A 27,912-nucleotide genomic window follows, 5' to 3' on the forward strand; every position below is an offset into this window, starting at 1 on the left:
TGCCGATCTTCAAGCACACGACTCGTCGCATCGCGCTATTTATGTATGTATGGTTTAACCATATAGGCCTAGGCTATTTTTTAGAAGTTTTGCCTGTAATGACATGTCCAATATAGGGACACCAGGTTTAAGGCAGAATCTGACAATCATGTTCGTTAGCTGACATTTGTACACGCGGCCATCTCTGTCCGACCTCCCTGCGGCATGCACATTGTCACAGGAGCCCATTGCTATCTCGTCCTTCTCAATAAATGCCATGTAATTGCTGGCTTCCCCTTTTCCACAGTGTTTTGTAAGGAACTTTATTGTTCCTCCCTGCACAAGGATGTCTCAGTTCAAACCTGTGCGCTAACCTTTGCCCTGGTGGGTTACTGTAGCGCTGCGCTTTATATTAAACTTTATTAACCTTAAAGCAAGGACTCAGACTGCTCATTTTATTGTGCATTATTTAGCTGTGCTTGCCGTGACATCCTGGTGTGGCATGAAGTGAACTGTGGTAATGCTTGAGAGTCTGTTTACTTGTTAAGGAAAACAGCAAGAACATTACATTTTCATTGAAAGTCAGTTTAGTAATTAATTTCGCTATTTGAATCATGACTAGGATTCTATTGCTGCGTTTGCTGGCCCGTGTGAATAATCAAACTAGGCCAGTAATCAGACCTTTCCAAGCAATAAGAAGACAATTTCTGATCATTATCAATTTGTCATTTTCAACACAACATGTGACAAGTTTGAATCTACTTTTCAAACTGCATTTTTTAATTACAGCACGTGTTGACATCCCATGTAAGAGTGTACTCATTGGCTCTTTCAGTACAAACCCAATCAGTTGTGTCTATGCCACAAAGGATAGCATTCAGAGATACTGCTGGTACTGTACTTTCATCATCATCGTGTTTACCCACACTACAAATATGTCTCAAACGTTTTGGCCTCCTATTTCATTTTGCAAAATGATTTTTCTTAAAGGTTGAATGCATTGCTATGACCACTTAAGCACAGGGTGAATGTAAATGGTGATGGGGGGGTTGGTTCCACATGTCAAAAGATGGAGCAAATAGTTTGTCTTTGTAATCATGGCAGTTGCGCAGATTTTCATATGAATAAATCTGGCCTGTGCTTATATATTCAGCGAGTTCTCCAGCCAAAACAAATATTGTGTTTGACTTCCACGTTAATAGAGGCAGCCTCACTATGCCAAGCAGCTGCATATTAGGACCTATTACGTGATTTCATAGCTCTTAGAAAATTGCTGCTATTCACAACGAAGCGGGCAGAGGGGCTGTGTGGCGGGAGGGGGGGGGTTTGTGGGAGGAAGGGAGAAAAAGCCGCCCAACACACAATCATGTCTTTTCAATTGGCGATGGCAAGGTTGATGACAACATGACCATTGTGTTATAATGATAACACCACAAAGGCATCTGCCCCCCTCATCAAGGCTTCGAAGCGGCTGCAGATACAATTTAATTCACTACACAGTTGGCGCCGCTGATACCATTATGTAGCGCGTCAACATGGGGGGTAATCACTGTCTTTCTTGAGAGGACGATGAAAAAAAGAGGCCCGCAAAAAGTGGGGGGGGGGTAAAAAAAGATGTGATGATGGGGAGGCCAAAACTCACAATTAAGACTGCCAATTTTGACATGTCAGAGTCCCCGTCATCTGACGTTCATACACTTTCCTACATCCACTACTGTTTATTTACCATGGCTACCAATAATTACAATTAACATGTCATTTAGTTCAAGGCATCCTTTTGCTGGTTGTTGAGTGTGGCCACAGCGTTATTGCGTGTGTGAGAGGGAGGAACATAGACAAGGTCGCGTTGAAACTGGCAGCTAAGTGCTATTCAATGACTGCCGTGTGGAAAGGGTGCCAGAGGAATTCAGATATCGCCCTGCACAGGCGTTCATCAAGTTTTAATTAGGTGTCACTGGGGGGGAAGGAATTGCCCAAAGTAACAGCATTAATGCCTAATTTCTCCCCCGCTCGACCACAATATTTATTAGTTAAGTGGCAAGAAGTGCATCCTCATTGTGCTGAGGTGTTATTACAGATTAATATAATATCGACGGTTAGAGCATTGAGTTTTCAGATTTTTAATCCTAACAAAAACATGAAAATATATTCAAACTAATTCTGTCACTTTTGTGTATGCAGAATAAAATATCATTGCTCACAATTAGGTCCAGGTGAGTGCACTGTAAATGACCAACTCCAGCAGTAGAAATTCACAGTAGATCAGACTGCAATGAGCCTTTGACAGACTGCTGCTGCTAATCGACTGTGAAACCGACAATATACTGAGCACGATGTACTCTCAGCCATACTTTCAGCCATATCCTTGGAAGATCTAAAGTGATTTAAGTGATTTTTGCAGCTGTTGCAACTCTCATGGCTTTGTGGCACTGAAGGCTTCTCTGTGGTGGACACAACAACCCTATATTTATTAATGCTTGTGTAACAAACAATACATTCTTGAGGGAAGTTACTGCCTTTCACGTTGGGTCAAGTGTAACCTCAATTGCTCCATTCTTACAGGATCAAAAGGTCTCGAATGCTCCAAAACACTTATTTATGGCCCTGATGCTTTACAGTTTTGTCCAATATGTATTCAGCCTTTATGCCGAACAGATTTTCCCTGATTGATGCTGCTGGAGGAGGTGGAGGTGGGGCTGGGGGAGTGGGGGTCGGGGTGCTTAATAAAATCCCTGAACAACATTGGTAACAACATTTGTGTGAAGGCTACTCAAATGGTGAATACCATATCCAGAAGAAACATGTTTCAATGTCAAGTGTTGTGGCAATTAACCGCTTGGTGAAATGAAACATCAAAGTTATGCGCCCCTCACTTGGAAGTCCTAATTGGATTTCTTGGATTTCTTGATCAGTTTGAATGGCAGTTTTGAGAATAACCTTGTGTTGACATGACCCGCTTTTTTATATTTCCCGTACAGGGCCGTGTCAACAGAGACTGGCAATAATTGTGTTTGTTCCCCAAAAAGTACACGCTGTAGGCTTACTGTCAGATGTAGTGGCTTCTATGATGTTCCATAAGTACAAACACCAGGTATTGTGGACGGTTTTGTCCCATACTAACTTCAATGTAAAGATGACACAGCCAAAGCTAATGAATAACAGCTATTCAGCAACTCATGCTCTGCTTCAACATTTTTTATCAACTTATTAAGTTAATTTTGTGCACATTAATGGTAAGGTTAAAACCTAATTTATGCTTCAGCCAAAAAGTGTCATGCAACACGTCGCTCGGTAGAAATAACGTATTTTCCATTACACAAATTCTCTATATAAATATAAATAAAATGGACTTTAGATCTCTCTTTCTCTCCCCCCTTCCTAGTTTCTCGCATGGTCATTGAAGAGGTCAACACCATTCAAGAGAACCTGGAGATTGAGAGAACATGCAGACAAAGCGTCGAAGCCCTGGCCTCCAAGGTGAGGTTCCCATCTTGCAATACAATGTGTGTTTAGGATTTCATCTAACCCACTGGGTACTTAGCACTCGCATTTAGAAAAATGTGCACATTGAATAAATCAACATGTTTTTTCGTATGAGTCTCAAATTGATGGCGCCCTGGGCCACTTTGTGCACATGATTGTCATGTCAACACAAACAGTTTTTGTAAGTCGCCCTCAATTCTGCTACTTTTCCCATTTTTATTCTTTTTTCTTTTTTTTCTTTGTGTGTGTGTTTCTCTGTCTAAAATTGCTTTTGATTCTTTTGATCCAGAACATGGTTTTTAGAGTCCTTACTAAAATGTGAGTTTGATTGAGAGCGAGGGAGCCTGGCACATAGTGATTTTGCGGCCCACTGGTGCTGGACTCATCACTGTAATCATTTCTCATTCAATTTTTGGACAAAAGCCCTGTGAGTCCACCTGGCAGCACCACCGTCTGGGGGACAGGAGGCTCGGAGGGAGGGGGGGGGGGTATGGGGAGGGGGCAGGCTGCTGTCTTTCTAGCTGTCCTTTGAGTCCGCCGCCTTATTACTCCCCCTTCTACTTCCTGTTTGGTACTTTTGTTTTCCTCCGTATTTTGTTCTTGTACTACTTCGTATTATTTGCTGCACTAGGCCCGCTTCTTTCTTCCAGTTCCCCTCATTTTCTACTGGATCCTCTATTATCTCATCCTAATCTAATCTTTAAACTAATCATCCCATCTCAGAGATTTTGACAAAAATGTTGAATAAATAATGATCCAAGTCAAAAAGCAATAGATCATGATTACCAAATTGGAAGATGTATTTTTATTATTGTTATTGTCTCCACCAGGCCGAAGGCGTGGCCTACACTATGTTTTCGCCCCTGTCTGTCCATTCGTCTGGGCGTCCGTGCGTGCGTGCGTGTGTCTGTCTGTGTACAGCTAATCTCCGGCACCGTTGGCCCAATCGACGTGAAACTGTGCACACACACTCCCTGGATGCCAGAGCAGAACCTATGCCCCAAATCTTTCACATCGGGCTGTTATAGCGCGCAACCAGGAGGCCGATTTTTGCAAAACACATTTTTGGATATTACTCCTACAGATTTTGTCCAAACATCACGCAGATCGGTACATATTATCTCTATAGTCATGTGATCAAGACGGATCTGTCCAATGTTTTTTATTCCATAATCCCTGATTAACTAAGATTGGCATCTAAAGTTTGCAGGAGTGGCTCGTTTTGAAAAAAAATCCTCAAATCATGAGTGCAGCATCCGATTGCGTGAAAGGCAGAGGAAGAAATGCCACCCTTTTCACATTGGCCTTTTATAGTGCCAACAGGAGGCCAATAACAAGCCACTTCACATTAATAATAATACAATTAACTCAAACACAAAACTATATTCTACACTCCCACAAATCAACGTATTTTGTCTGTGAAATAACTTCATCAACATAAATCCCTCAACTTCTACAGATCTCTATAATGACTGAATTCCGAATATTTCTGGCCCACAATAACCTACCTGACCTGGCGGAGACCTGTGCTCCGAGGAGCACTTCCTTTACTCGCTTTTGTCGCTAAAACATGGAAAGTAAAAAATTGGAAACATCTAAAGTACCACACCTGAAAGTAAAATAAGAAACACAAAGAGGTTAATACAGGCCACAGGCATTTATAAAGAGCCGCAAATACAAGCGGAAGTTTTTAAAATATGGATTCATGACAAAACTGGATAAATAATGAAAATTGCTCCACTGTATAGACATCATTTTATGGATAGCTTCTAAACAAAACTGGACTAACATCAGCAGAACAAAAGTAAAACTCTTTCCAGTAATACAATTAATTGTTAAAATTGCCGTCAAATGGAATTTTGTTGTGATATTTACTATTCTTTGCCATGATACACAAAAGACCCAGAGGTATAGGTTTGGAAATAAACCGAAGTGCTTGTGAAGAGTGAATTCATAATGGTAAATGATGCCATTTTGAAAAGCGTTGATGTGAACATTGGCAAGAATTGTTTGTGGTCAAAGTTTTCGAATTTCCTATGGCTTTGTTGAGGATAAAAGTAATAGTGGACTACGCAGTAAAACCCACAGTGTTCATTTAACTCTGAGAGTGTACAATTCGACCCTTCACACTCTGGATTTGACTGTGTATGTCTAATGAAAAGCAACCGCAAAGAGGCACGGCTACAATGCTTTACACTCCATTGCAGCACTGACAGTAAAGTATTGAATCTTTTTTTTTCTTTTGTCCTTTTTTTGCCATCTAAAAGCTTGCTGCACTGCCGTTTAACCACTTAAGCCCTGTTTTGTGCTTCATCATACAATGGTGTCGTGGAGTGAAAATGGCCATTCTTCAAGCTCACAACAAATGTGAGCTTGTGAGCTTGTAGATCAGGTATTTCTGAAATGTTTTTCGCCTACAAATGACATGTCCAATTTAGGCCAGGGGGAAAGTGGTTAAGTGACTGTGATCAGCTTTTAGTTTGTGTCTGCCCAGCAGGCCGTTTTCTTCCTCTGTTCATCATTGATAAACTATTGTTTATGAGAAACTGTGTCTGTGTCTATAACTGTTCACTTTAACTGTCTATAACCACCACCTGTCCAGCTGCTGTAGCACAAATGGTATTTTGTCACTTTGCGGCAGAATTGCAGCAGATCCTGTTTTGATTTGGCAGAATGCTTTAGCTTCAGCCTACACCTTTTCGGACCATTTTAGGGTGCTTTACTGATATGTACTGTACTATACTTGTTTGTTTAAAAAGGACCAAAATAATCTAACCTAACCTAACCTTGCAGGTATGGATGCTGTTGACTGTATTGTTAACATGTACTTTGCAGGTAGCCAGTATTACGTGCTAAAATTTTAAATAGTTGACCAGTAATCCGTCCATATACCGGTTGACCACCGATCCGACTGATATGCCCATATATGGACGTCCATCGTTAAGGGCAGGGTGGGAACTTGATTTAGGCATAATTTCTTGGCAGTTGCATTTCATGTATTCAATATGCTTAGGCTGAAAGTTTCAGCTTTGATTTATGATTCATTTACATTTAAATCAGCTCCCCCAAAAAATATAGGGAGTTTTTTGCAAGAGGAAGACAGGCAAAATTGACTTTGTATTAATTTCCTTGTGTGCATGTACTGTAATTTTGTCTGCCAACTGTTCTCAAAGCATAAGATAGAGAAAGTTCAATGTGATTCCTTAACCCTCCACATTTTGAATTAAAAAGTAATGATAGAGTGAGCCACCAATTTGGAACCAGTCAAATCAGAAAGCAGCGCTGATGCTTGACATTTTTGTGTTGATGTCTGATCAAAGGGGAGACGAGAGGCCGTGACTTTGTAATAGTGACCTCCGGAGAGTGCTAGCCTGATGCTATACGCCAGCCTTGATTATGAGCATGTAATTTTATACGTACGTCTCTCATCAGTTGTAGCTTATTATCAAAAGAGTGTGATTCCCATGTTATGTGTTGTTGATTGCATTTCAGAAAAAGATGCACTCTGAAGGGCGTCGTCAAAAGATGGAATTGCTGCAATCTGCTCCCACCGGGATGCCATTAATAAATGCTTTTTTTATCAGGCCGCCTTCATTTTTTATCCTTCTCCTGGCACTCTCCCTCCTTCAGATGACAAGAAATACGCGTAATTGGCATCCATCTCCATCCCATATGCTTCATTAGTATTTTACTTAGTGATGGTATTCCTAATTGACACATACGGCCACCTTGATGGCAGAACTTTTATGGATGCTTGATATACGTATAAAACTGATCAAATTGCATTGAAGTTTAAAGGAAAATGCCACGTACAAATACCAGAGAGAAAAGTGCTGCACCAAAATGCCACATGCAAATATACGCATCCCATCAAAAAACTGTGATTACATCTAAAAGGAGAGATATTGTGCCCTTTTCTTCCCGTCCTCATGCTGATGTATTAAGATGTCTGTTATTTCACACCTTATTATTGCTCTTGGATGCTTCCTGCCACTACGGCTGATTGAAGGCACGAAGGAACGAGCAGATCAGAGCTGCATCTCATCTGGTCTGTCTGTCGCTCCGCTATCTTATTTTCCTTTCATCTGGCTTAATAGTGAATGGCCTTGTGAGGCTATACAGATGCACATTCTGATGCCATTTCTGTGACAGCACTATTTAATCTAGAATAAAAGTATGGTAAGTGTAGCTATCCTCTTGAGTTAAAGCTGTGCAGAATTCAGTGTTATTGTTAGAGTTGTGCTGCTGTGCTATTAATAATAGCTGCCTTTATGCTACATGTACTGCATGGTGTTATTTTAGCTGTTTTGCCTTAATACTTGTAAAAGGCCCATGCCCTGGATTTTAAAGATTTATCTCAAATAACACAGTTATTTCGCATCCATTTTTTTATTGAATTTGTGTAACTCAGGTACAGATTCTATCAATCCATAATATTTCATACTTGTGAGTGAGGTTCATGGTACTATTTACCGTATATTTTGTGTTTATATTTTAAACATTGTGTACATCATTGTTTATGATGTAAACACACATGTCTCCCGTTTGTCTCCTATTTGGCGCCTGTCAAAACAATCACATTGCAGACATTGCAAGTGGCTGTTGGACTGTTTTCATTTTCAAACACAAAATCACCCAAAACATATTATTTTGTTTAAGTCTGGCTTGCTTGTTCTGCATCTCTACATTTTTGTAATTAAAACATTTCAAGTTGGTTTTGGTACAAGCTTACAGCTACTTTGCCAATGCAATGACTCTGATTCTGATTCAATGGTAGACCTCACATCCTTGTTTTGCATATAGAGTACAAGATTGTCAGCACTCTGTACTTCACAGAAACATTTGATTACAGTTTGATAAGAGACAACACTATGTCTGGAAAAGATAGGGACATGAGGTCCAGATCAACATTTTTGCCACTAAACAGTACACACATTTCTGCCTTTAACCAGTTAATAGTGGTTAATGTCAGTTTATACTGTATGACAGGTGATATAGATGGGTTTAGACTGGGTTTTTATCTTTTGGATACCCAGCTGAGTGCTACCCACAGAGGAGCATGGGGGGAAGCAGTTAGGCGTTAAGTGTCTTGCTTAGGGCCACTTCGACACATTGCTGAGGTCTGGAATCGAACCTGAATCTAACCATTCAGCTATGACCGCCCTAAAACCATTGCCCCTCATATTGCCATAACGTCTTCTTCCCCTATCCAGTTGAACCGCCAGAATCGCTCTCTAAAGAGGAAGAGTATGTTGATGCTCTCCCACCTGGGCCCAGAAACCATTGCTGAGATCAGCCTGGATGAGGAGGAGGATGAAGGGGGTTTAGATGTACAGGAAGCAAGCAAGGTCTGCATCTCAACCCAGTGCCAAGCCACCATCTCAGGTACTGTACAAGGTGGTCTCAGGTACATCAATACTTTACCTTCTGTTTTCCTATGGCAACAAGACGGGGTCAAATAACGACATGGCTTCCCTGTGCAATCTGTTGCTACGAGAGCAAGTTATTAGGTATCTGTACTCTATATACTAGAGAATCTCTGAGGTCGTAAATCTGACATCAGAGATTTTATAGTACTAGAGGTTCGGGCCGCTATTAGTAGGGGGTACTAAGTGAAAAATCGTTACGCGGCGGATAAAAGCATGAAATTTGATACAGATGTCCCTTAACAGGAAGTGAGTTATGGACAAAATCCAAAATGGCCACCTAAACTGTTGACCGTTGACTCAAAAGACACCAAAATAATCTCCAAAAAGCATAAAATGTGGCACACATGTCCTTTGGGTCATCCTAAGACATCCTAGAAGGGGAGCCCAAAAAAATCTGAAACAGGAAGTGAGTTATTGACCAAATTGAAAAAGGCCGCCTAGTGTTGTCGATTGACTCAAAAGACAACTAAAGAATCTCCAAAAAGTATAAAATGTGTCACATCCTAAAACATCCTAGAAGGGGTGCCCAAAAAAATCTTAAACAGGAAGTGACAGTCACTTAGTGGTAGCAGGGACAACATCTTAACTGTTGTGTGACATACAGGTAGCAGGGACAACATGTTAACTGTTGTGTGACATGCAGGTAGCAGGGACAACATCTTAACTGTTGTGTGACATACAGGTAGCAGGGACAACATCTTAACTGTTGTGTGACATGCAGGTAGCAGGGACAACATCTTAACTGTTGTGTGACATGCAGGTAGCAGGGACAACATGTTAACTGTTGTGTGACATACAGGTAACAGGGACAACATCTTAACTGTTGTGTGACATGCAGGTAGCAGGGACAACATCTTAACTGTTGTGTGACATACAGGTAGCAGGGACAACATCTTAACTGTTGTGTGACATACAGGTAGCAGGGACAACATCTTAACTGTTGTGTGACATACAGGTAGCAGGGACAACATGTTAACTGTTGTGTGACATGCAGGTAGCAGGGACAACATCTTAACTGTTGTGTGACATACAGGTAGCAGGGACAACATCTTAACTGTTGTGTGACATACAGGTAACGGGGACAACATCTTAACTGTTGTGTGACATGCAGGTAGCAGGGACAACATCTTAACTGTTGTGTGACATACAGGTAGCAGGGACAACATCTTAACTGTTGTGTGACATACAGGTAGCAGGGACAACATCTTAACTGTTGTGTGACATGCAGGTAGCAGGGACAACATCTTAACTGTTGTGTGACATACAGGTAGCAGGGACAACATGTTAACTGTTGTGTGACATACAGGTAACAGGGACAACATCTTAACTGTTGTGTGACATGCAGGTAGCAGGGACAACATGTTAACTGTTGTGTGACATGCAGGTAACAGGGACAACATCTTAACTGCTGTGTGACATGCAGGTAGCAGGGACAACATCTTAACTGTTGTGTGACATGCAGGTAACAGGGACAACATGTTAACTGTGTGACATGCAGGTAGCAGGGACAACATGTTAAAGGGATATTTCACTTTCAAAAAAACTTTGGGTCATTTTATCGTCTACTCAGGCTTTTGTGAGCCCCCCAGACCGTTTTTAATGGGGGGGGGGGGGTGCTGGTGTGTGTGTCTTTGATCTTCTGCTTTCCCGCACAAGGTTGCAACTTTGTTTAATTTCAAGCACGAGAACCTGTCTGCTCCCACACTCCAAGCACGAGAACCTGTCTGCTCCCACACTCTCCTACATTTTTGGGGCATTAAAACGCTATGGAGTTGTGCCCCAATAGAGGATAATTCCTTTTAACAGGTCGTTCATGAAAGTCCTTGCGGTCTTGTTTCCAATGAGAACCTGTGAGCAAATGGGGTTAAGAGTCTTGCTCAGGGACAAATTTCATATCATCGGCACATATGCTGGGATAGCCTGGAATCGAACCTGGGGCAACCAGGGCCAGCTGGTCCCCTAGGCGGGCTCACTAACCACTCAGCTATGGCCGCCCCTCTTTTTATATCAAGAGGGCTTGATCTCTGGTCATATGAAGATTTGTACAATATATTATGTATTGGTAATCATTCATAGGGTCTTTTAAAAGTTTTAGAAAACAATTAAGTATAGAAGGTCATCTTATTCAGAGTGGTTTTTAAGAAAATTTTGGGCATTTAGGGTTGTTTAAAAAATATTTAAGACATTTTTCATGGGTTATTTTTGCCAAATCCTTTAATATCAGTCTATTTACTATAAATGTAAAAGTTATATTTAGCACAATCAGCCAAAATGTCAGAATTATATCAACTTTTAGGAATCATGGGTCATTTCTGGCGGCCATTTTTGATTTTTCCTTTAAAAAAACCTTTAATGGGTCCAAATTTTTGGGCACCCCTTCTGAGATGATGAGATACATCCTAAAGAGTGCGTGTACCAAATTTGGTGCTTTTATCCGCCGCGTAACGATTTGGCCATTTTTTGTGCTTAGTACCCCCTACTATATGGGGCCCTCACACCTACGTCCGTCGCACCACCGATCCGACTGATATGCCCATATATGGAGATCTGTGTATCTGTCAGTCCTTGTCCCTTTTATGCCCATATATAAAGAGATCCTTGATGTCAGTATATGCCCATACATGGGCATGCCACCTTTTGTGCCCATAAATGGAGCTGACTGATTTTTTTTTGCGCCTGATGTCTTGACGACACATTACGTTTAGACAACACACTCCATATTTGGGCGTAGCTGCATTGGGAACTTATGGCTGAGTCATAGTGACATGAGCGTGATGACGTGGTCCGCCGGCCAGCCAACCGCCCCCCCATTAATATAGGATAGGATAGGATGGAGGACGTCATCATATCACCCCTTTGGTGCCATGCCATAAAAAGGTACTGCATCCTCCAACCACAAATATTAAACTAGCACTCAGGATAATAGATCATATTAACAACCACAAATGTATTTGCATTACGATACGTACAACTTGAAAATACATGTTCTGTTTTAGAATCTGTCATCGTCGCAATTAATTTCACATTCAGATCAATGAGGAACATGTTGATGCCATGTCTTTAAGTTAAGCTAATATAGAGTTCTGGGTGCTTTTTCATCAGGTCAAACAGTGCTGTTCTAGGATCACCATCCAGTCTTGTACATGTGAATCATCATAACCTTTTAATCATCATCTAATAATGACAAAACGCATACTAGATCAGCACTGTTCTTACATGTCTGGTAAATACAGTACTAGGTTATCAATTTCCTTGATATTATTTACTTATTATTTAATTATTAAGTTTCAAGATGTTGACAATCAGCCCGTGGAGCCAATATTATAGATGAACAGGTTATTATAAAAGACAGTAGGATACTTAACAGCTGGTAAATGTTTTTGCCTCAGAGTTGCGTAATAAATTGGAGTTGACACTGGAAGAGAAAAAACAAGCAGTCATTGATCTTGTGGCAATAAGAGACCAGCTGAAGGACACCAGAGAAAATGTGAGTATAAACAGACTTTTGGAATCTGTCATTTTGATCAGATGCTCCCCAATGTGTAATGGGGCTTTTACACAGTGTAGTTTTCACATTTATTGCCTCCATTTTGTAAGACGGTGTTAGTTAGTGCTAGTTTAAGTTTCCACTTTTCCCCTTCCCATGTCTGCAGCTGCTGAAAGAGAAACATGATCATACTGTTCTCATTGCTGAGACGGTGCAACAAAAGAAACTCCTGGGAAAATACAACAGAGGTCAGTGTCAGTCCTTCTTCTACGTCTACTTCTAGGTCTGAGTGTTGGCTCATCCTAAAGTAACAGATATGATCAGTTATGCAGAGGGACTCTAAGGATGGCAATCGCCTGTCCTTTGGTCAGGCGATTGGACGGGACGGCCAGTCGGTCCAACACTTTGGTCCCAAACATGATATCGCGAAACCTACTAGCTGGATTTCCAATTGAACGCAGATCTCTAAATATAATAGGTGGATTACCGTGAAACTTGAGTATATTTATGCTCCCCAGATGATGAACGCTAACCATTTGAGTGACCCCATGACCTTTCCTGTTGCACCACACATTGGCCAAAAATATAAACTTTTCACTTAAGATAATCTTATAATCTAATAGACAAATTGCAGCCGTAGTAGTGAGAGCGCAGGTAATGTTTGCCTGTTCAAACCATTTTGGTCACGTTGGGTGTAAGGAGCAGCATGGCCTCTAGGGCCAGTTAGCAGGGCTTTTAAACTGCTTCTGTTGCATTCTTGTGATTGAAGTTCAACAGCTTGTTTAAGCATTAAGCAGTAAGTAGTATCGGCTAGTAAGTAATGTGATCGGCTGTTTTTCAGCAAAATATGTTTTAATATTAGTTGTTAGTACATTAGTTGTGTTTCTTTTCTCGTCTTATTTAAATGTTTTGGTGCTCTTAGCTAGTCAATCTCAACCTATGCTTAAATTAACGATAGAGCTCAAGATTAAAATGAAGGTTTAATTTTCTCTATCCCTGCTGGGGAGGTCAAAAGGTAGAGAATATCGAATGAATTATGAAAAGGTGGAGGTAAAATTGTGATCGTGAAACTTGAGATATCACTCTGTCTAGTATCTCAGTTTGCCGTGGAAGAGTATGAGACTTTACTGGACAACTTGGACCTGGAGAGAGACCTGAGGACAAAGGCAGAGAACTTTGCCCGAGAAGTAAGTTCTCTCAACCACATATCTCTGTCTGTCTTTCTCTCTCTTTCTTACTTACTGATAATAAGCTTACCAATTTTGGAGGGATATTTGATGTATCACTATTTACTGAGATTAATATGCTGCTTTGTTTGCAGTCCTACTCCACAGAACATGAGAACATGTCTCATCATTACAGCTTAGGCACCAAACACTAATTCTGTTTCAAAGCTCATCATAGGCATCCGTCTGTCAGTGATGACGATGGGTTGCGCCTGAGGGGTCAATTTTTCTTGCAGCGACGACTGTGGCTGTACAGCCCAATCTGGAGTGAGAGGGGCCCTCATTTATCAACGGAGCGTATAAAACCGGCTTATATTTTTCCATATTCGGCCGTACACCAACGTCGAAGTCACATTTATCAACGAATCCTATACAGCCAATACTAGCGTACATTGGGTCAGAGCCTTGATAAATGTCAAGGCTGAAACCGAGCGTCATTTAAATAACACGCCCTTAAATATTCTCGAAACACCCTGATTTTACGACATGAAGAACCAGAATACGACCAAATAAAGCATGGGAAGCCAATAAGAAAGAGTTTCGCCGGCTCGCCTCGCCTCGCTGCCTGTCAAGTCACACGCACACGCACGCACACGCGCACACACACGCACACACACACACCTACTTGAAGCCCAACTGCGTAACGGTACAATCTTTGTCAATCAAGTAGGCTAGTAGCTTACATGAATGACAGATTATGATACCACTTCGCCATGAATGGAATACATTTGTATATTAATGTATTTAACCCATACCGAGCAGTGCGCGTTCGAGTTACACTAAAATAAAGCAGTCAAGGCTATTCCCATTTCCCAGTGAGACTTGGACCGTCGGGCGGGCGAGTCCCGTGCCGCGCCACATTAATGAGAGATAGCCTGGAGAGAACATTAATGGATGAAGGCTGGTGTGTGTTGGACCGTGGGTTAAATGTCTGATCTTCCGGTGGCCATGAAAATATAACAGCAGCGCCGCTGCGCCGGTCTAAACTCCCGAAAATGCGCTCGCAGAAGTGCTCGTATATTTTGAAAATAGCAGATCTACAAGCTCACAACACGTTGCGATGCAACCCGTTGTGAGCTTGTAGATCTGCTATTTTCAAATAGACAATGCAGCCAGATCTGCAAGCTTAGCTGAATGACTGTTAAAGCAGTTTGTTTAAATTAGTTTATAAAATGTTATATTTTCACAGGGATTATTTATTAGTGTAGATATACATTTAGGAGTGGATTATGCGTCCAGATGCCTGTCAGACAGTCAGACAATGCTGCTCCGCAGGTCTAGGATGGAATAAACGGGTGCAGCCAACGTCAACAACTGGTCTCGACCAGACGTGAGATCTCAGCGTACGGTAGGCTGAAACCAACGTCAGGATATATTGATAAATGCAGAAAGTTGCGGTGATCTCGCCGTATGCCCATTATTTGGTCTGCACCGCGTTGATAAATGAGGGCCACAGTCTCTATTGCAGTTGGTGCAGATGAATGGGGAAGGGAAGCTATGACATAATCAGCCCACCTGCCAATCATTACATTCTGATATAGCACCTGTTCAGGATAAAGACAGAATTATAGAATTATAATTAAACATAGCTGCAACTTTTATTTGAATATAAAATAAGCATATGTATGCATTCAACAAAACGACACTCGCTGTTTTTGGCATGTCACAATAAATGAATTCCAAAACATAATGCTTATAAATGCCTGAAAAGGAATGTTCCACAGCTCAGATCTCTAAGTCTTTTACACAGCATATCTTAAATATCAGTTAAGCTTAAATTTATGCTTTGTCACACAACACCGTGGCAGTAATGATTTTCACTTTGAAAACCAGTTTCACTTTGAAAACCAATACATTGTGTGATGAAGTATAAATTAGACTTACGATGCTGTATATGGAGGACTCTCTGTGGTACTGAAGCTGTGGTTCCCTCCTCTGTCACATGAGTCAGGATCTACGTATATCTCCATCTTCTAACCTATAAGGTTGTGCTCCACTGTGTGTTACTGTCCCTGAAATCAGGCTCTATTTGGGCTCCTCGTTGCTTTAGCTGTATTCTGTAGTTCACAGTTCTGTCAGGTGTTTTCTTGTACTTAAATGTCTCTCAGTAGCTTCGGTTATGTGCTATTATTTTCTTCCGGGAAGATGTTCTGTATCATGTCATTTGCCTCCTATAAAGGCGGCAATATCATGACAACTTGTGTGTCATCCAGATGCTAGTGGAGCAGAAGAAGCTGAACAGGGAGAGTCAGATCCTGATGCAGAGTGCCATGCCCAGCCAGGCCCTGGAGATGGCCCTCACCGAGGTCACCGGCCTTACCCAAGACCTGGAGAGCCAAAGGCTGGAGCACAAGCAGCAGGTGTGTCCAGAGTAGACCTCCCATTTTTACCTTATACCAGAATGGTCATGGGTATGATAGGAGCCACTACCTAATAATGATAAATGATTCACTTGTAACTCATTAGGAAGGCTAAATAGCTCAAATATCTTCTGAGAAAAAAAGGATTTTGCGACTGATTGTTCCACCCCTGTCTCTCTCGCAAAAAGTATAATTTTTCAAGCCATTTAGCGTGGAAGAAAGTCTTTTATATTATCAGGGGCTGTGACAGGGCACCAATAGGAGTGACCTGCCAGAAAAGGAACATTGGTTTCCTCCTGCCTCCTCTGGCACTGATGGAGAATAATTATACATGAGTGGGATCGCTGATCTCTCCTGGTGGCAGTGAGCCATCGCTCCATTTAATAAAACAATTAACACTGTTAAAGGAACTCCCGTTGGCGAATGAATGACTTTATGTCAACTGGCAGCGAACCATTGCAACTTAGCAGAAAATTGAGAGCTATCATTCAGAAATGATTCCCAACCGAACAATTTTGTCTTGAAAGTATGGTAGCTATGGTAGCTGGAGAAAAAGTAACAGGAAAGCAAATAATTTTCCATTGCACATTTGTTTAACTCCATTGCACAGCTAAGAGATGCAAAGTCGTTTGATGCAAGATGGTGAATTTTTTAATTCATGCTGAGTAGTATGCTTGTAAACACAAGCCATAAAATCCAACAGAAAACAGATCACCTCTGTGTCTTTCTTCCTCATCATCCTTCCCTTCAATTCTTGCCAAAGGGTAAAAGCCAACCCCAGATTTACTTACGTTTTGGAGCTTTAGTTTAGTTTTTTCTGCATTTATTATTGTTGGCTTCCTGTTGGCTGTTTTGATCGAATAACCCAGAGGGAGGGCCGCGTCAGTCTCTTCGATCCCATAACCCAGAGGGAGGGCCGCCTCAGCCTCTTCGATCCCATAACCCAGAGGGACTGTCGCATTGTAATTGGTTAGCTGGTTGTAGGTCTGCAACTATCAATTATTTTCTATTAACTAAGAAATTATTAGCGAGCCATTTTTTATTAATCAAATAACCACTTCTCAATTATTATTTTTTTGGGTTCAATGTAGGAACAAATAGTATTTTAGGAACACAAGCTCTGTTCAGGGGGGTTGGGAAACACCAGCGTCTGGGTCCCCAGTATGGTCCACATGTTAGTTGCTGAACAGAAGAAGGATAAATGCTCTTACATGATCAAATACTTTTGACAAATACAAATGTATTGCTTACTTTAAGTTACCCAGCCTTGCTTTGAACGGAAGGAAATGGTGTGAAAGAAAATTATGTTGTAACAGAGCAGATGTAGTTTGTGTTGAATGGAAGTGATAAATGTTGACAGTGAACTCAGGACTGTCACTTCACACCAATACCATGACCACAAGGTCTTTGTTAAGCCATCCATTCTGCAACTGTGTGTGTGTGTGTGTGTGTGTGTGTGTGTGTGTGTGTGTGTGTGTGTGTGTGTGTGTGTGTGTGTGCATCCCCAGGTGAAGCAGATGGAAGACAGGCTGAATAGCTGTGAGCTTCAGAAGGAGTTGACGGCTCTGAGGAGAAAACTTGAGCTCCTGGAAGAGGAGAAGAAGGAGTATGGTGCGAGGTGTTCCAAGGCAGAGGTGGAGGTCAAGGATCTGCATTTTACTGGTGAGGAGGAGGAAACCTATTGGTGGCTTAGGATTCGTCTTCTCTCTCTCTCTCTCTCTCTCTCTCTCTCTCTCTCTCTCTCTCTCTCTCTCTCTCTCTTCTCTCTCTCTCTCTCTCTTTCTCTCACTCACTCAATCTATGGCCCTGAAACGTGTAAAACTGACCAGCTGTCATGTCGATTGTTGTTTTCACCTACTGTAATCATAGGCGGCATGGGGGCGGGGGGGATGGAGGCACCCCCAAGAAGACCATAGCACCCCTGTAGCACCCCCAAGGAATGTTAGATATTTTCCACCATTTTTTTCACTGAATACAATTAATTGTTCGACAGTGTGAGATTATGTAGTCCTATTATTAATAGGTCGGTTCGGTTTTAAGCTGGATCGTTCGTCTGATACGCTGGTGATGTGGATCTAGTGACCAACCGTGGCGCATTAGGTTTCTGTCACAGACTCGCTCTGTGTGTTTGTGTGTGTGCATAATGTGTGTGCTGTCTTGAGCTACAGTCTCTGTTAATCATAGCTCAAAAACAGCACGCATACACACTGAATGCACACATACAAACACACCAGTATACGTACCCATGACCAAATGCATGGCCTGGCTAGACCAAGCGTGTGAAATTCACTATGTCCATGTAATTTACTATGTGCGTATTACGTGGCTGGAAAGCTCCAGCTGTTGTTAATTGTACCAGCTACAGTATATCAGGCACGCAGGTGTCATCTGAGTGTCATCTCCCCTCTGCTAAGCGGCTTGACTGCAGTTCATCCAAACTCATCACATGGGCATCAAAACTCTCCACAGGAGTATATCCACCATTGTGAATAAAAGGATGTCTGTCATCTTATCAATCGTGACATTGAGTGCGTTGCTGTAAAAAATAAGTGCGTTCATAATTGTGATGTGCCATTTATCTCTCTCTCTCTCTGTCTCTCTCTGTCTATCTCATCTCAAGTGCCCCAGAGGTAATATGTAGTTACAGCTATCCAACCCAATGACAATAACTGTTTTGGTATTGCTTGTGATTATGAAAAGAAATATCTTTATAATAGATTTGATTACATCATTACATAGATTTGATTTACTTTTTATTTACAAATTCTCTTTTAGTTTGGATTCATTAAACTTTTTTTCTGGGAAGAAGTAACAGCTGTACAGACTTTGCAGCATGCAGGTGTCACAAAATGTACATGTATTATTTACACCTTACAATACTCAAGCAAAGATCATTTTTTAATTGTTTTTTATTACGTACAGTCAGTACTGAAGTAAATTCACTTAGTTACTGTCCACCACTGGCTGTTAAGTGGTCATTGCTGAGGGTCACTCGTGTGTCATGTCTATGATTGGCCAGTCGAGGAACTCCAGAAGAGGCTCCAGGTCGCTACCAACCCTCCAGCTGCTCAGACACCGCAACCTCCCCCACCTCCACCTCCACCTCCTCCACCTCCACCCCCAGCACCTGCTTCCAGCCCTCTGGGGTAAGGTGAAACATAGACACTGCCCACTGATTGTTACTAGAGAGGACAGTGAGGTGAGAAATGGAAGTGAGTGCAGCGAGAGATGCAATTGAAAGCAAGTGGTGGAGCACACATTTAAGGGCACCCTGTCGCAGCCCTGCCTTTTTCTGCCACGTTCCTCGCTCCCTCCCTGGTGTCCTTTCTGTGTGTTCTGACTCTATGCTGCAGACTGGCCCGAGACAAAAAAACTAAAAGAAAGACATGCCATCTTCGGTTTACTTCCCGTATCTGCGTAAAGTAGGTGGCCGCCTTTATAGGAGACTGGAAGCAGGTTGGAGTATTATCTCCAATGGAAAAGTGAACGTGAACACAGCTTCCTGAATCCTTCTTAGCCCTTTGATCACTGAACTAAATATTGGACCCAATAATCACAAGCCAGACAATCTTCCCAGGACTTTCATACTAAAATGGCTTTTTTCAGAGACATAAACTAATAATACTAATAATACTAATAAACTTTCGACCTTTCTCTGTCCCAGCAACACACTCTGGTGGGATCTAGCACCAGTAAACATAGGACGTCCGCGAGATCTGCCGTTGCCGTTGAGACCATTTGTAGGATTTGTGAACGATTTTGCCTCTAGTGGCTCCAATTGGGGTGGTCGAGCTTTCTATATCAACCATCTTTGGACTGGCCCAGTGGGGAGAGGAAGCAGAGGCTGATTGGTAGCAGGATACACCCGTGCACTCACTGACAGGAAAGTAAGTGTAGAGGGAGGGGAAGGACAGGTAACAGAGGTCTACAAGCTTGATCCAGGGACTTTGAAATTACCTGTCATTGCTGTCCGGCAGAAACCAGCTAACTCAATTTTTTTCCGCTTTTGCATTGTTTTCCATAAGTCAGTGCTATTGAACACCCTTTACGTCTGTGTGTTGATTAAAAAAATATTGAACCAATGGAAAGTATTAAAATGTGCTTCTGACAAAACCAGCTAACTCCATTGGATCCTCAAACTTTCTGCTAAACCAGCTAGGATAATTCCTTTAACAGGTCCGTTCATGAAAGTCCTTACGGTCTTGTTTCCAATGAGGGCCTGTGAGCAATTAGGGGTTAAGAGTCTTGCTCAGGGACAAATTTCATTTCATCGACACATTTGCTGGCCTAGCCTGGAATCATACCTGGGGCAACCAGGGCCTCTGGCTCCCTAGGCGGGCTCACTAACCACTCAGCTATGGCCGCAGCTAAGTCTGCTTTAGTTTGCTGGTTTTGCTGACTCCAGGCTCCACCCCCTTTTGACCTCCAACCTCATTATGAGCTTGGAGGTCCATTTAGCTGTACTTATCAATGATGAACAAAACCTCCTAACTCCCCTTTTTGTTTTGTTTTTGTCATTTCCTGAAAAATTAACATTTTGGATTTAGCTGGTTTCTGCCGGACAGCAGAGATATGTTCAGTGCACTAACCAGTTGAACCACCGTTGTGTCACTAAACAAGAGTTTTGAAGTTGATCAAACCACCTTAAATCTGTCTTCATTATGCATGGTGCTGTTCACATCATTCTTCACTACTCTTTTAAGCTCACTTTTGTCATTGATCCGGAAGAGAAGAGACATCAGTACTGATATTCCACTAGTGACCCAAGACTCAACCAAGACACCAGGTAAAATACACAAACATCTGTTACTGTAATAACTTCAATCTCCCTTGATATCTCTCTTGCTAACGTTCGACCACAGTGCAATAAAGGCAATTGACAGCATTCTAGTTGTTATCCTCATCACACTCGAATGGGTGCTGTGCTTGTGCAAAACTAGCACAGCACAAATATTATATTCCCCTTTTGTTTCCCCATGACAAGTATACAGTATAAGTACAATTTCTGTGACCAGGTTACATAAAATATATGTGCTCAAATGTAATATTTGTATCAAATATTTTATTCCCATATGTGCGTTTTTTATTATAATATTATTGTCTTAGTGATACTTCCTTCAGAGTTAGCTAAATCTAAAGCTAAAAACTGCAATATCAGGGATATCCTTGTTCTTAAATGGGACTAGCTATCAGTATAAAGTCAGTTTTAAAGAATGCATTTAACTCCCAGATAAATGCAGTGTTCATTTGGCTTAGACATAGTTATTTAAACACTTTGAAGGAGTATTTAGAAGGTGTATAAGTGCATCAATTGTATATCAGTATTTCTCTCATCGCCTTAAAACAATTGAACGTTACATAGGTACGATTCTGTTTATCCTCGTAACCTCCAACACGTCATCATTCCATTGTCATAATTTCACCATGCGGTGCAGTTCATACCTCACTGTACTGCGTTAGAATACAGTATAGTTAGAATTTTTATGGAAGTTTTGTATTGCACCCAATGCTCTTATCTACCATTCAGTAGTTGTCATTGTTGGTACTATGATGATTTAAAGCTCTGCCATTGTCCTCGGTATTCATTTATTCATTTAATTTATTATCCATGTAGAATGAATTAAACATGTGGACTTGAACTTAAATTTACTTTCCAGCTTTTAAATGGAGGTTGTCTAATTAGTATTAAATTGATCAAATTCATTAGAGAATAATTCTGTGGTTTGCTGTTTGGTCAACGCTCAACAGTAATTATAACACAGCTGAAAACTGGGCACTTTGAGTTATTGTTACTATTCATTATATATTAATAAACATTTATCACGACAGAACTTGCATAAATATGTGCTAGAAATAGTCTTGCACAAAGCCACTGCCTTCAAGTCAGTTAACCATTTATTTTCAGTGGAGCAGCAGAAGAATGTGTTTGCAATGCTTATTGATCCCATTAATCCATTAAGACCGGGAACGCATCTGTGTCACTTTAGATTTCTTTGGCTATTAAAAAATAGCAGATATACAAGCTCATAGTGTGGCACCTACTGTATGAGCTTGTAGATCTGCAACAAACAACAAAATTGCGTGAACATTTCTGCAAATCTTTGAATGTATATATATTTTTAAGCGAACATTTTTAACTCCAATATTTGCTTCTGGGGGGGTCCCTGGAACAAAATATTTTGAGATCGGGGTCCTTGGCCAAATACATATAATTTTGGGGGTCCTTGACATGAAAAAGTTGGAGCACCACTGATATAGCAACATACTGGTAGGATTTAGAAAACGGATGGGCTGCGGACCCCCATCTCAAAATAAGCAAAGATTTGAGTTTAAAAAAATCGCTTTAAAAGAATATATTCAAAGATTTGCACACATTTTCAGGATTTAAAAAAAATTGCAGATCTACAAGCTTATAGTGCGTCACTTGGTGCCGCACTATGAGCTTGTAGATCTGCTATTTTTGAGTAGCCAAAGAAATCTAAAATGACACAGATGCGTTCCCGGATTGAATGGGTTCAAGGCCTGATTTGTGTGGGTTCTCTCTCTCTCTCTCTCTTATTCTCTCTCTCTCTCTCTCTCTCTCTCTCTCTCTCTCTCTCTCTCTCTCTCTCTCTTGCTCTATCAGAGCCGGACGTCAGGCAGCAAGCAGTGGATGAGATGATGCAGAGGATAAAGAAAGGGGTTCACCTTCGACCCGTGGGCCAGTCGTCACCCAGTAGGAGCAAACCACCGGTATTCATTCTTTACATCAGTGGTTCTCAATCTGTGGGCCGTGAGGGTACTGCAAGAGGGCCCCCAAATAATTGGCAAAACACTAAGATTTTAATGATAATAATATAAGATGAACACGAAAAAAGTAAAAAAAAAACACGATAACATTAAAAGGTCATGGTATTTTTCCTTTAAAACCTTTGGAAAAAAAAGGTTTTCTTTGTGATACCAATAAATAGGAACTTAAAGTATACTATGTTAGTAGGGCACGGTGGCGCCGGGGACGCTGTGGGCGCTGGGGGCGTGTCTTCTCCTCCGCATCATCAGCGCTCATACCCTAGGTAGGGTTGGCGAAAGGGCCTACTCTGTGTGGAGTTTGCATGTTCTCCCCGTGTCTCTCAGGGTAGTTAATACGCTCACAAAAACATGTAGTAATCCTGGTCGCTATACCGCCTCCACCATGACAGCCGGGGCGCCTGATGGAGGGGAAGGGAACTGGTTGGAATAACGTGTTCCTTCCACGCGCTACGTCCAACCAGGGAAACTCCCCCCTGTCAGGTGATAAGAAGGTCAGTTGGCTCTCATGCATTGAAGGAGGCATGAGCTCGGCCCTGGCCTCCCTAGGCTGGTGAGGGGAGTGTAGCGCCCAGGATCACTTAGAAAATTGGCACTGGGTGAAAAATAAGGGTTACAAAATCGTGGGATAAAAATTATATATATAAAATAAAGTATACTATGTTAGTGATAATAAACACAATTGATTGATAATAATAAATAGAAAGCGTTCGCGGCCCACCCGTCTGACCACATCTGGCAGTCGTGTTCATTGGTCAGATGGGTGGGGTCGCGAACGCTTTTGAGGTTTTCAAGTGGGCCCTGATCCTGAAAAGGTTGAGAACCACTGCTTTGTACATTTTACCCCTACAGTTTTGTGTTAGTTTTTTACCTTAAAGGGCATAATCCCTTTAGTAGGAGTCCCACAGTAGAGTCACCGGATGCCAGATCTGAAAGTATGTAGCCGCAGAATTAAACACTTTTCAGTGTTTTCATGCACTTAGAAATCCATCAGTGTAACCAATTATCTATGTGTAGTCTGTTTTGATAAAACGTGATAAATGCCCAAGATATCTTTTAGTCTTTGTGCGTCTCGACCGTGACAATTCAATAAAATTAGATAGAATTAGGCCTGTTGTAGGAAGTAATTATCAATAATGTGAAGATGGGAAAATTGACATGACTGACTCTGTGTTGATACATTTAGTCTTTTTTTAAGAGAACACTGGTGCCTATGTCTACAGTGTTTCGTCTCCATTATAAAAGGCCTCTAAGTGCCAAATGAGGGAAAATAAGTATAATGTGTCAAAATGCTGTTTATTTACCAAACCCATCTTTTCTGTCTTCCTTTCCTTTCATCAGATGGAGAGGCTGCCCTCTAATTCTGCCATTCAGGAACTTAAAGGAATCATGGTAATGGAACTTTCACACAATCAAATGTCCTCACAGCCACAAGCCACCTTTTTTTCCACTATAAATAATTTTCTAGCTGCCCCCGTTTTGTTGCCTCAACAAAAGAGACTTTACGGTCTGTTGCAACAATATGTTTTATAACTATGTTTATGTTAGTTATGTTTAACAAATGTGTGTTTATATTTTTGTCAGTGTAACGTTTTGAAATATCCCACAGTGTGGCAAAGGTTCAAGGTCAACTTTATTGTGTCTGAATGTGTAACCTTTTGCTGAAATGAAGTCGGTTCAGAATTATCCAGCCAGCATTCACTTACATTATAAAATGAAAGTTAAATACCTTCAAACTTGTTCACTCAGGCTTTTGGCCTTTATTTTTGGTTTATTTTTGTTAATGTAAAGCGTCCTTGGGTTTTTGAATAGCACTATATAAATTCAAGTTATTATTATTATTATTATTATTGTTATTAAATATTACAAAATAAACCTTATGTGGATGTACTGTCTTGGCCTACTGGCACTGTGCACAAGACATTTCGTTTTCATAAGTCCAGCAGTTTATACAAACATAGAGACATAGAAAAAAACTAAAATACATTTCCGACGCCACGTTGCCGCGAGTGTCGGCGGCAGACACTCGCGAATAAAAGCAATGTTTACTAATGTTCCGAGAAGTTGTCAAAAAAGTGTGTGGAATGTGTTTTGTGAAAAATACACCAAGGAAATATGTTGTTTAAAGGAGGAGTTCACCCAAAAAATTACTTATTTTCTATCAATTGCACACCCCATGAAGCCTTGAATACATGGATTTATTTTGGTTTTTGTGGCATTCCTAAGCCAATAATTTGATGACCGTGTGTATTTCCGGTAGGAGACACAAAGAATCTACTTTGTGTCTCCTACCGGATACATTAGCCGGTAGGAGACAGGAATCAAATTATTAGCTTTGGAATGCGACAAAAACACAAATAAATCCATGGATTCAAGGCTTCATGGGGTGTGCAATTGATAGAAAATAAGTCATTTTTTGGGTGAACTACTCCTTTAATTGAAAAAGTTACACAGTATGACTTTACGTATGGTAACATCTGCAGGGATGAAGGTCTTATTAAAGGTTACATTCTCACTTTATGTATTCTGGGCATGTAATGATAGGCAAACATTTGGTAAAAATACAGTAGTTGAACATTTGCCTAAAATAACTGATGTACAAGCTTACAACACATCGCAATGTAATGCATTGTGTTAACGCTGGAAAAAGTAACATGCTGTAACTTAGTAGTGATGAAAATACAACAAGTAACTCTGAAGGAGTTTCTCTGAAAATCAAGTCGAGTGAAGTGCAAATAGTCAGACTGCCTGATTATTTTCCATCACTGTCTCTCTGAGTTTGTTTTCTTGTCGAAAACTGTGTACAGGAGAGTTTCAAGGGGTCCTCCCCCCAGCCGAAGGCAGAATCTCCGTCAACAAACGGCAGCGGAGAGCTGGAGAGGATTCTGTTGAAGCGACGAGGTGCACTGGAGACCACACAGGACAATAGTGAGTTTTGTTTTCCTTTGAACACAACATTCTGTAAAACCAGCACTGTTCACTGGGGGTAAATTGTTGTTCCATTTGGCCGCTCCAGCCCTCCGATCACAACAAAATACACAAGAGAAATACATGATATTTATTTATTTATTTATTTATTTACCAGGGACAGTGCACATTAATCAACATGTCAGTTTATCACATCCACGTAAATGAGCCAGAGTTAGCCAGAGTTGGCTAATTTTCATCTGCAGTCCCTGAGCAGGCTGTTAAAAAATGGTGATATAGCTGTCCATACAAAAACAGACATAATCATCAACAATACAAGACATAGTACAAAAGACAACACAATACAGTAAAATATGAGACACCGGTGATTAGTTGAGCTGATAATTACCCATGATTACAAATTTGGTTAGCTTTAAGCCATCTCTTAAGGTTGAATTTGAAGGTTAGATAGTTGTTGGTCTCTCTTACATCTGTAGGGAGACTATTCCAGTGATGGGAGGCTCTAACAGAGAAGACTGTTTTAACAAACACACTCTGTCTGAATGGTACCTCACAGTCCCCTCTGGTAGTTGCCCTTGTTGTTCTGTCACCACTTTCCCTTCGCTCTATGAACTGATACACTGTAGATGATTGGAATACAACTGATAGTTATTAAAATTTTTGGTTGTGTGTTTAGATCACACATTCTCAACTGACAGGTTTTGCTGACAAATTATGCAGTATTTAACTGGGTGTAACAGTTAAGAGATTGGGATCAAACCCAGAAACTTGTGGTCCAAAGGCGAGTTCTCAACCAACTGAGCTACCCGGACACAACAAATGATCCAAAAACTTTTCAGAAATTGCTTAGCCACTACTGCTTTATAAAAGACATGCATGGTTATAGACCTATTATGAACATGTTATGAACTTGGAAGAGATTAATATGTAATGGACTGATTGTGTTCAGTTTAGTGATGTTTTGTTAACAGATGTCATAAACATAGGCTGCTCACTCTGAATCTGAGATGGCCAGAGTTACGCTGATCTTAACCCATTCAATCCAAGAACGCGTCTGTCATACAAGCTCATAGCGCGACACTTCGTGCCGCGCTATGAGCTTGTAGATCTGCATTTTTTTTTAATCGTGAAATTTTGTGCAAATCTTTAAATACATATTTTTTAAAGCAAACATTTGTAACTTACATCTTTGCTTCTGGAGGTCCCTGGAACAAAATATTTTTTAAATGTTCGCTTTAAAAATATATATATTCAAAGATTTGCAAAAAAAAATCACGATGAAAATAAAAATAGCAGATCTAAAAGCTCATAGCGCAGCACTCGGTGCCGCGCTATGAGCTTGTATATCTGCTATTTTTTAATAGCCAAATAAATCTTAAAATAACACAGATGCGTTCCCGGATTGAATGGTTTAATTATACAAAGTTAACGATTTGACTATTTGAGTAACTATTTGTTGAAAAGTGGACACCAGTGTGATGCTGGGATGTGTCTTTGTCCAGGTGCATGGTCCTCGCCCCGTCCCTTCCCCAGCACTGTGCTGGATGTCACCAGGGTCAGACGGCCCCAGAACCCTGGCAAACAAGGCTTCCAGGGCTCCACCACCAGCTAGACTCACCCAGCTGTCTCCAAGCGTGGGGACACATCCTCAAACTTTGGGGCACTTGAGTGAGTGTCTAACCCTCAGCAAAGATATAAACCCCTTAACCATGAGAATGTCATGTTATGTTAGCGGGAGTTCGCTAATCACTAATCATGTGAGTTTTTCATACGAGTTTTATGGTTCAACATGTTGTGTGGCACAATACCTTTTAAGTGTAATATTGTTGTTTGCCAAGGTTGTTAGAAGTACATAGAGTTAATATAAGTTGTGCCATAGTGTTGGTGGGATTTTATTTCAAGATTTGTTCCCTGGTCATTTTTAGACATCACAGTTTCTACAGCCCTGATTTGGGAGTGAGCAGATGAAAAATTTGCTTTTGGGCCATTTGGTTTAGACATAATAAAATACTTTCCCGGAACCACCTTTCGAGGCTTTGTCCCAACTTCGTACAGTATTGAATATGAGGTCAAATTATGGACATAATTATTTTTGTTTACACCGCAAGAACCTTTTATAGCCTTGAGCGTCTGCCAAGGCAAAGTATCTTTGAATTGTCTGTCTAGACCACTATTAACCTTGCAGACTCTCAGTGAGCAATTATAGGCCACTGTGGTGCCCAAACCATTAGGGT

General features: G+C 41.0%; 1 protein-coding gene across 1 annotated transcript in view; it reads left to right on the top strand.

The window, feature by feature from the left end:
* shtn1 (shootin 1) overlaps positions 1 to 27,331 on the top strand; it is a 31,057-nt gene extending 3,726 nt beyond the window's left edge. The window contains exons 4-16 of the mRNA XM_080449014.1: positions 3,362 to 3,456; positions 8,676 to 8,847; positions 12,281 to 12,378; positions 12,545 to 12,626; positions 13,471 to 13,565; positions 15,818 to 15,964; positions 17,473 to 17,626; positions 18,984 to 19,110; positions 20,668 to 20,750; positions 22,590 to 22,696; positions 24,092 to 24,142; positions 25,558 to 25,678; positions 27,181 to 27,331. Of these exons, the coding sequence (XP_080305140.1) occupies positions 3,362 to 3,456; positions 8,676 to 8,847; positions 12,281 to 12,378; positions 12,545 to 12,626; positions 13,471 to 13,565; positions 15,818 to 15,964; positions 17,473 to 17,626; positions 18,984 to 19,110; positions 20,668 to 20,750; positions 22,590 to 22,696; positions 24,092 to 24,142; positions 25,558 to 25,678; positions 27,181 to 27,290 (1,442 nt within the window). The 3' untranslated portion in view covers positions 27,291 to 27,331. The remainder of the gene's footprint in view (positions 1 to 3,361; positions 3,457 to 8,675; positions 8,848 to 12,280; positions 12,379 to 12,544; positions 12,627 to 13,470; positions 13,566 to 15,817; positions 15,965 to 17,472; positions 17,627 to 18,983; positions 19,111 to 20,667; positions 20,751 to 22,589; positions 22,697 to 24,091; positions 24,143 to 25,557; positions 25,679 to 27,180) is intronic.
* The last annotated feature ends 581 nt before the right edge of the window (positions 27,332 to 27,912 follow it).

This window comes from Gymnoscopelus braueri, assembly GCF_963280865.1.
Source record: "Gymnoscopelus braueri genome assembly, chromosome: 14".
Taxonomy (NCBI): domain Eukaryota; kingdom Metazoa; phylum Chordata; class Actinopteri; order Myctophiformes; family Myctophidae; genus Gymnoscopelus; species Gymnoscopelus braueri.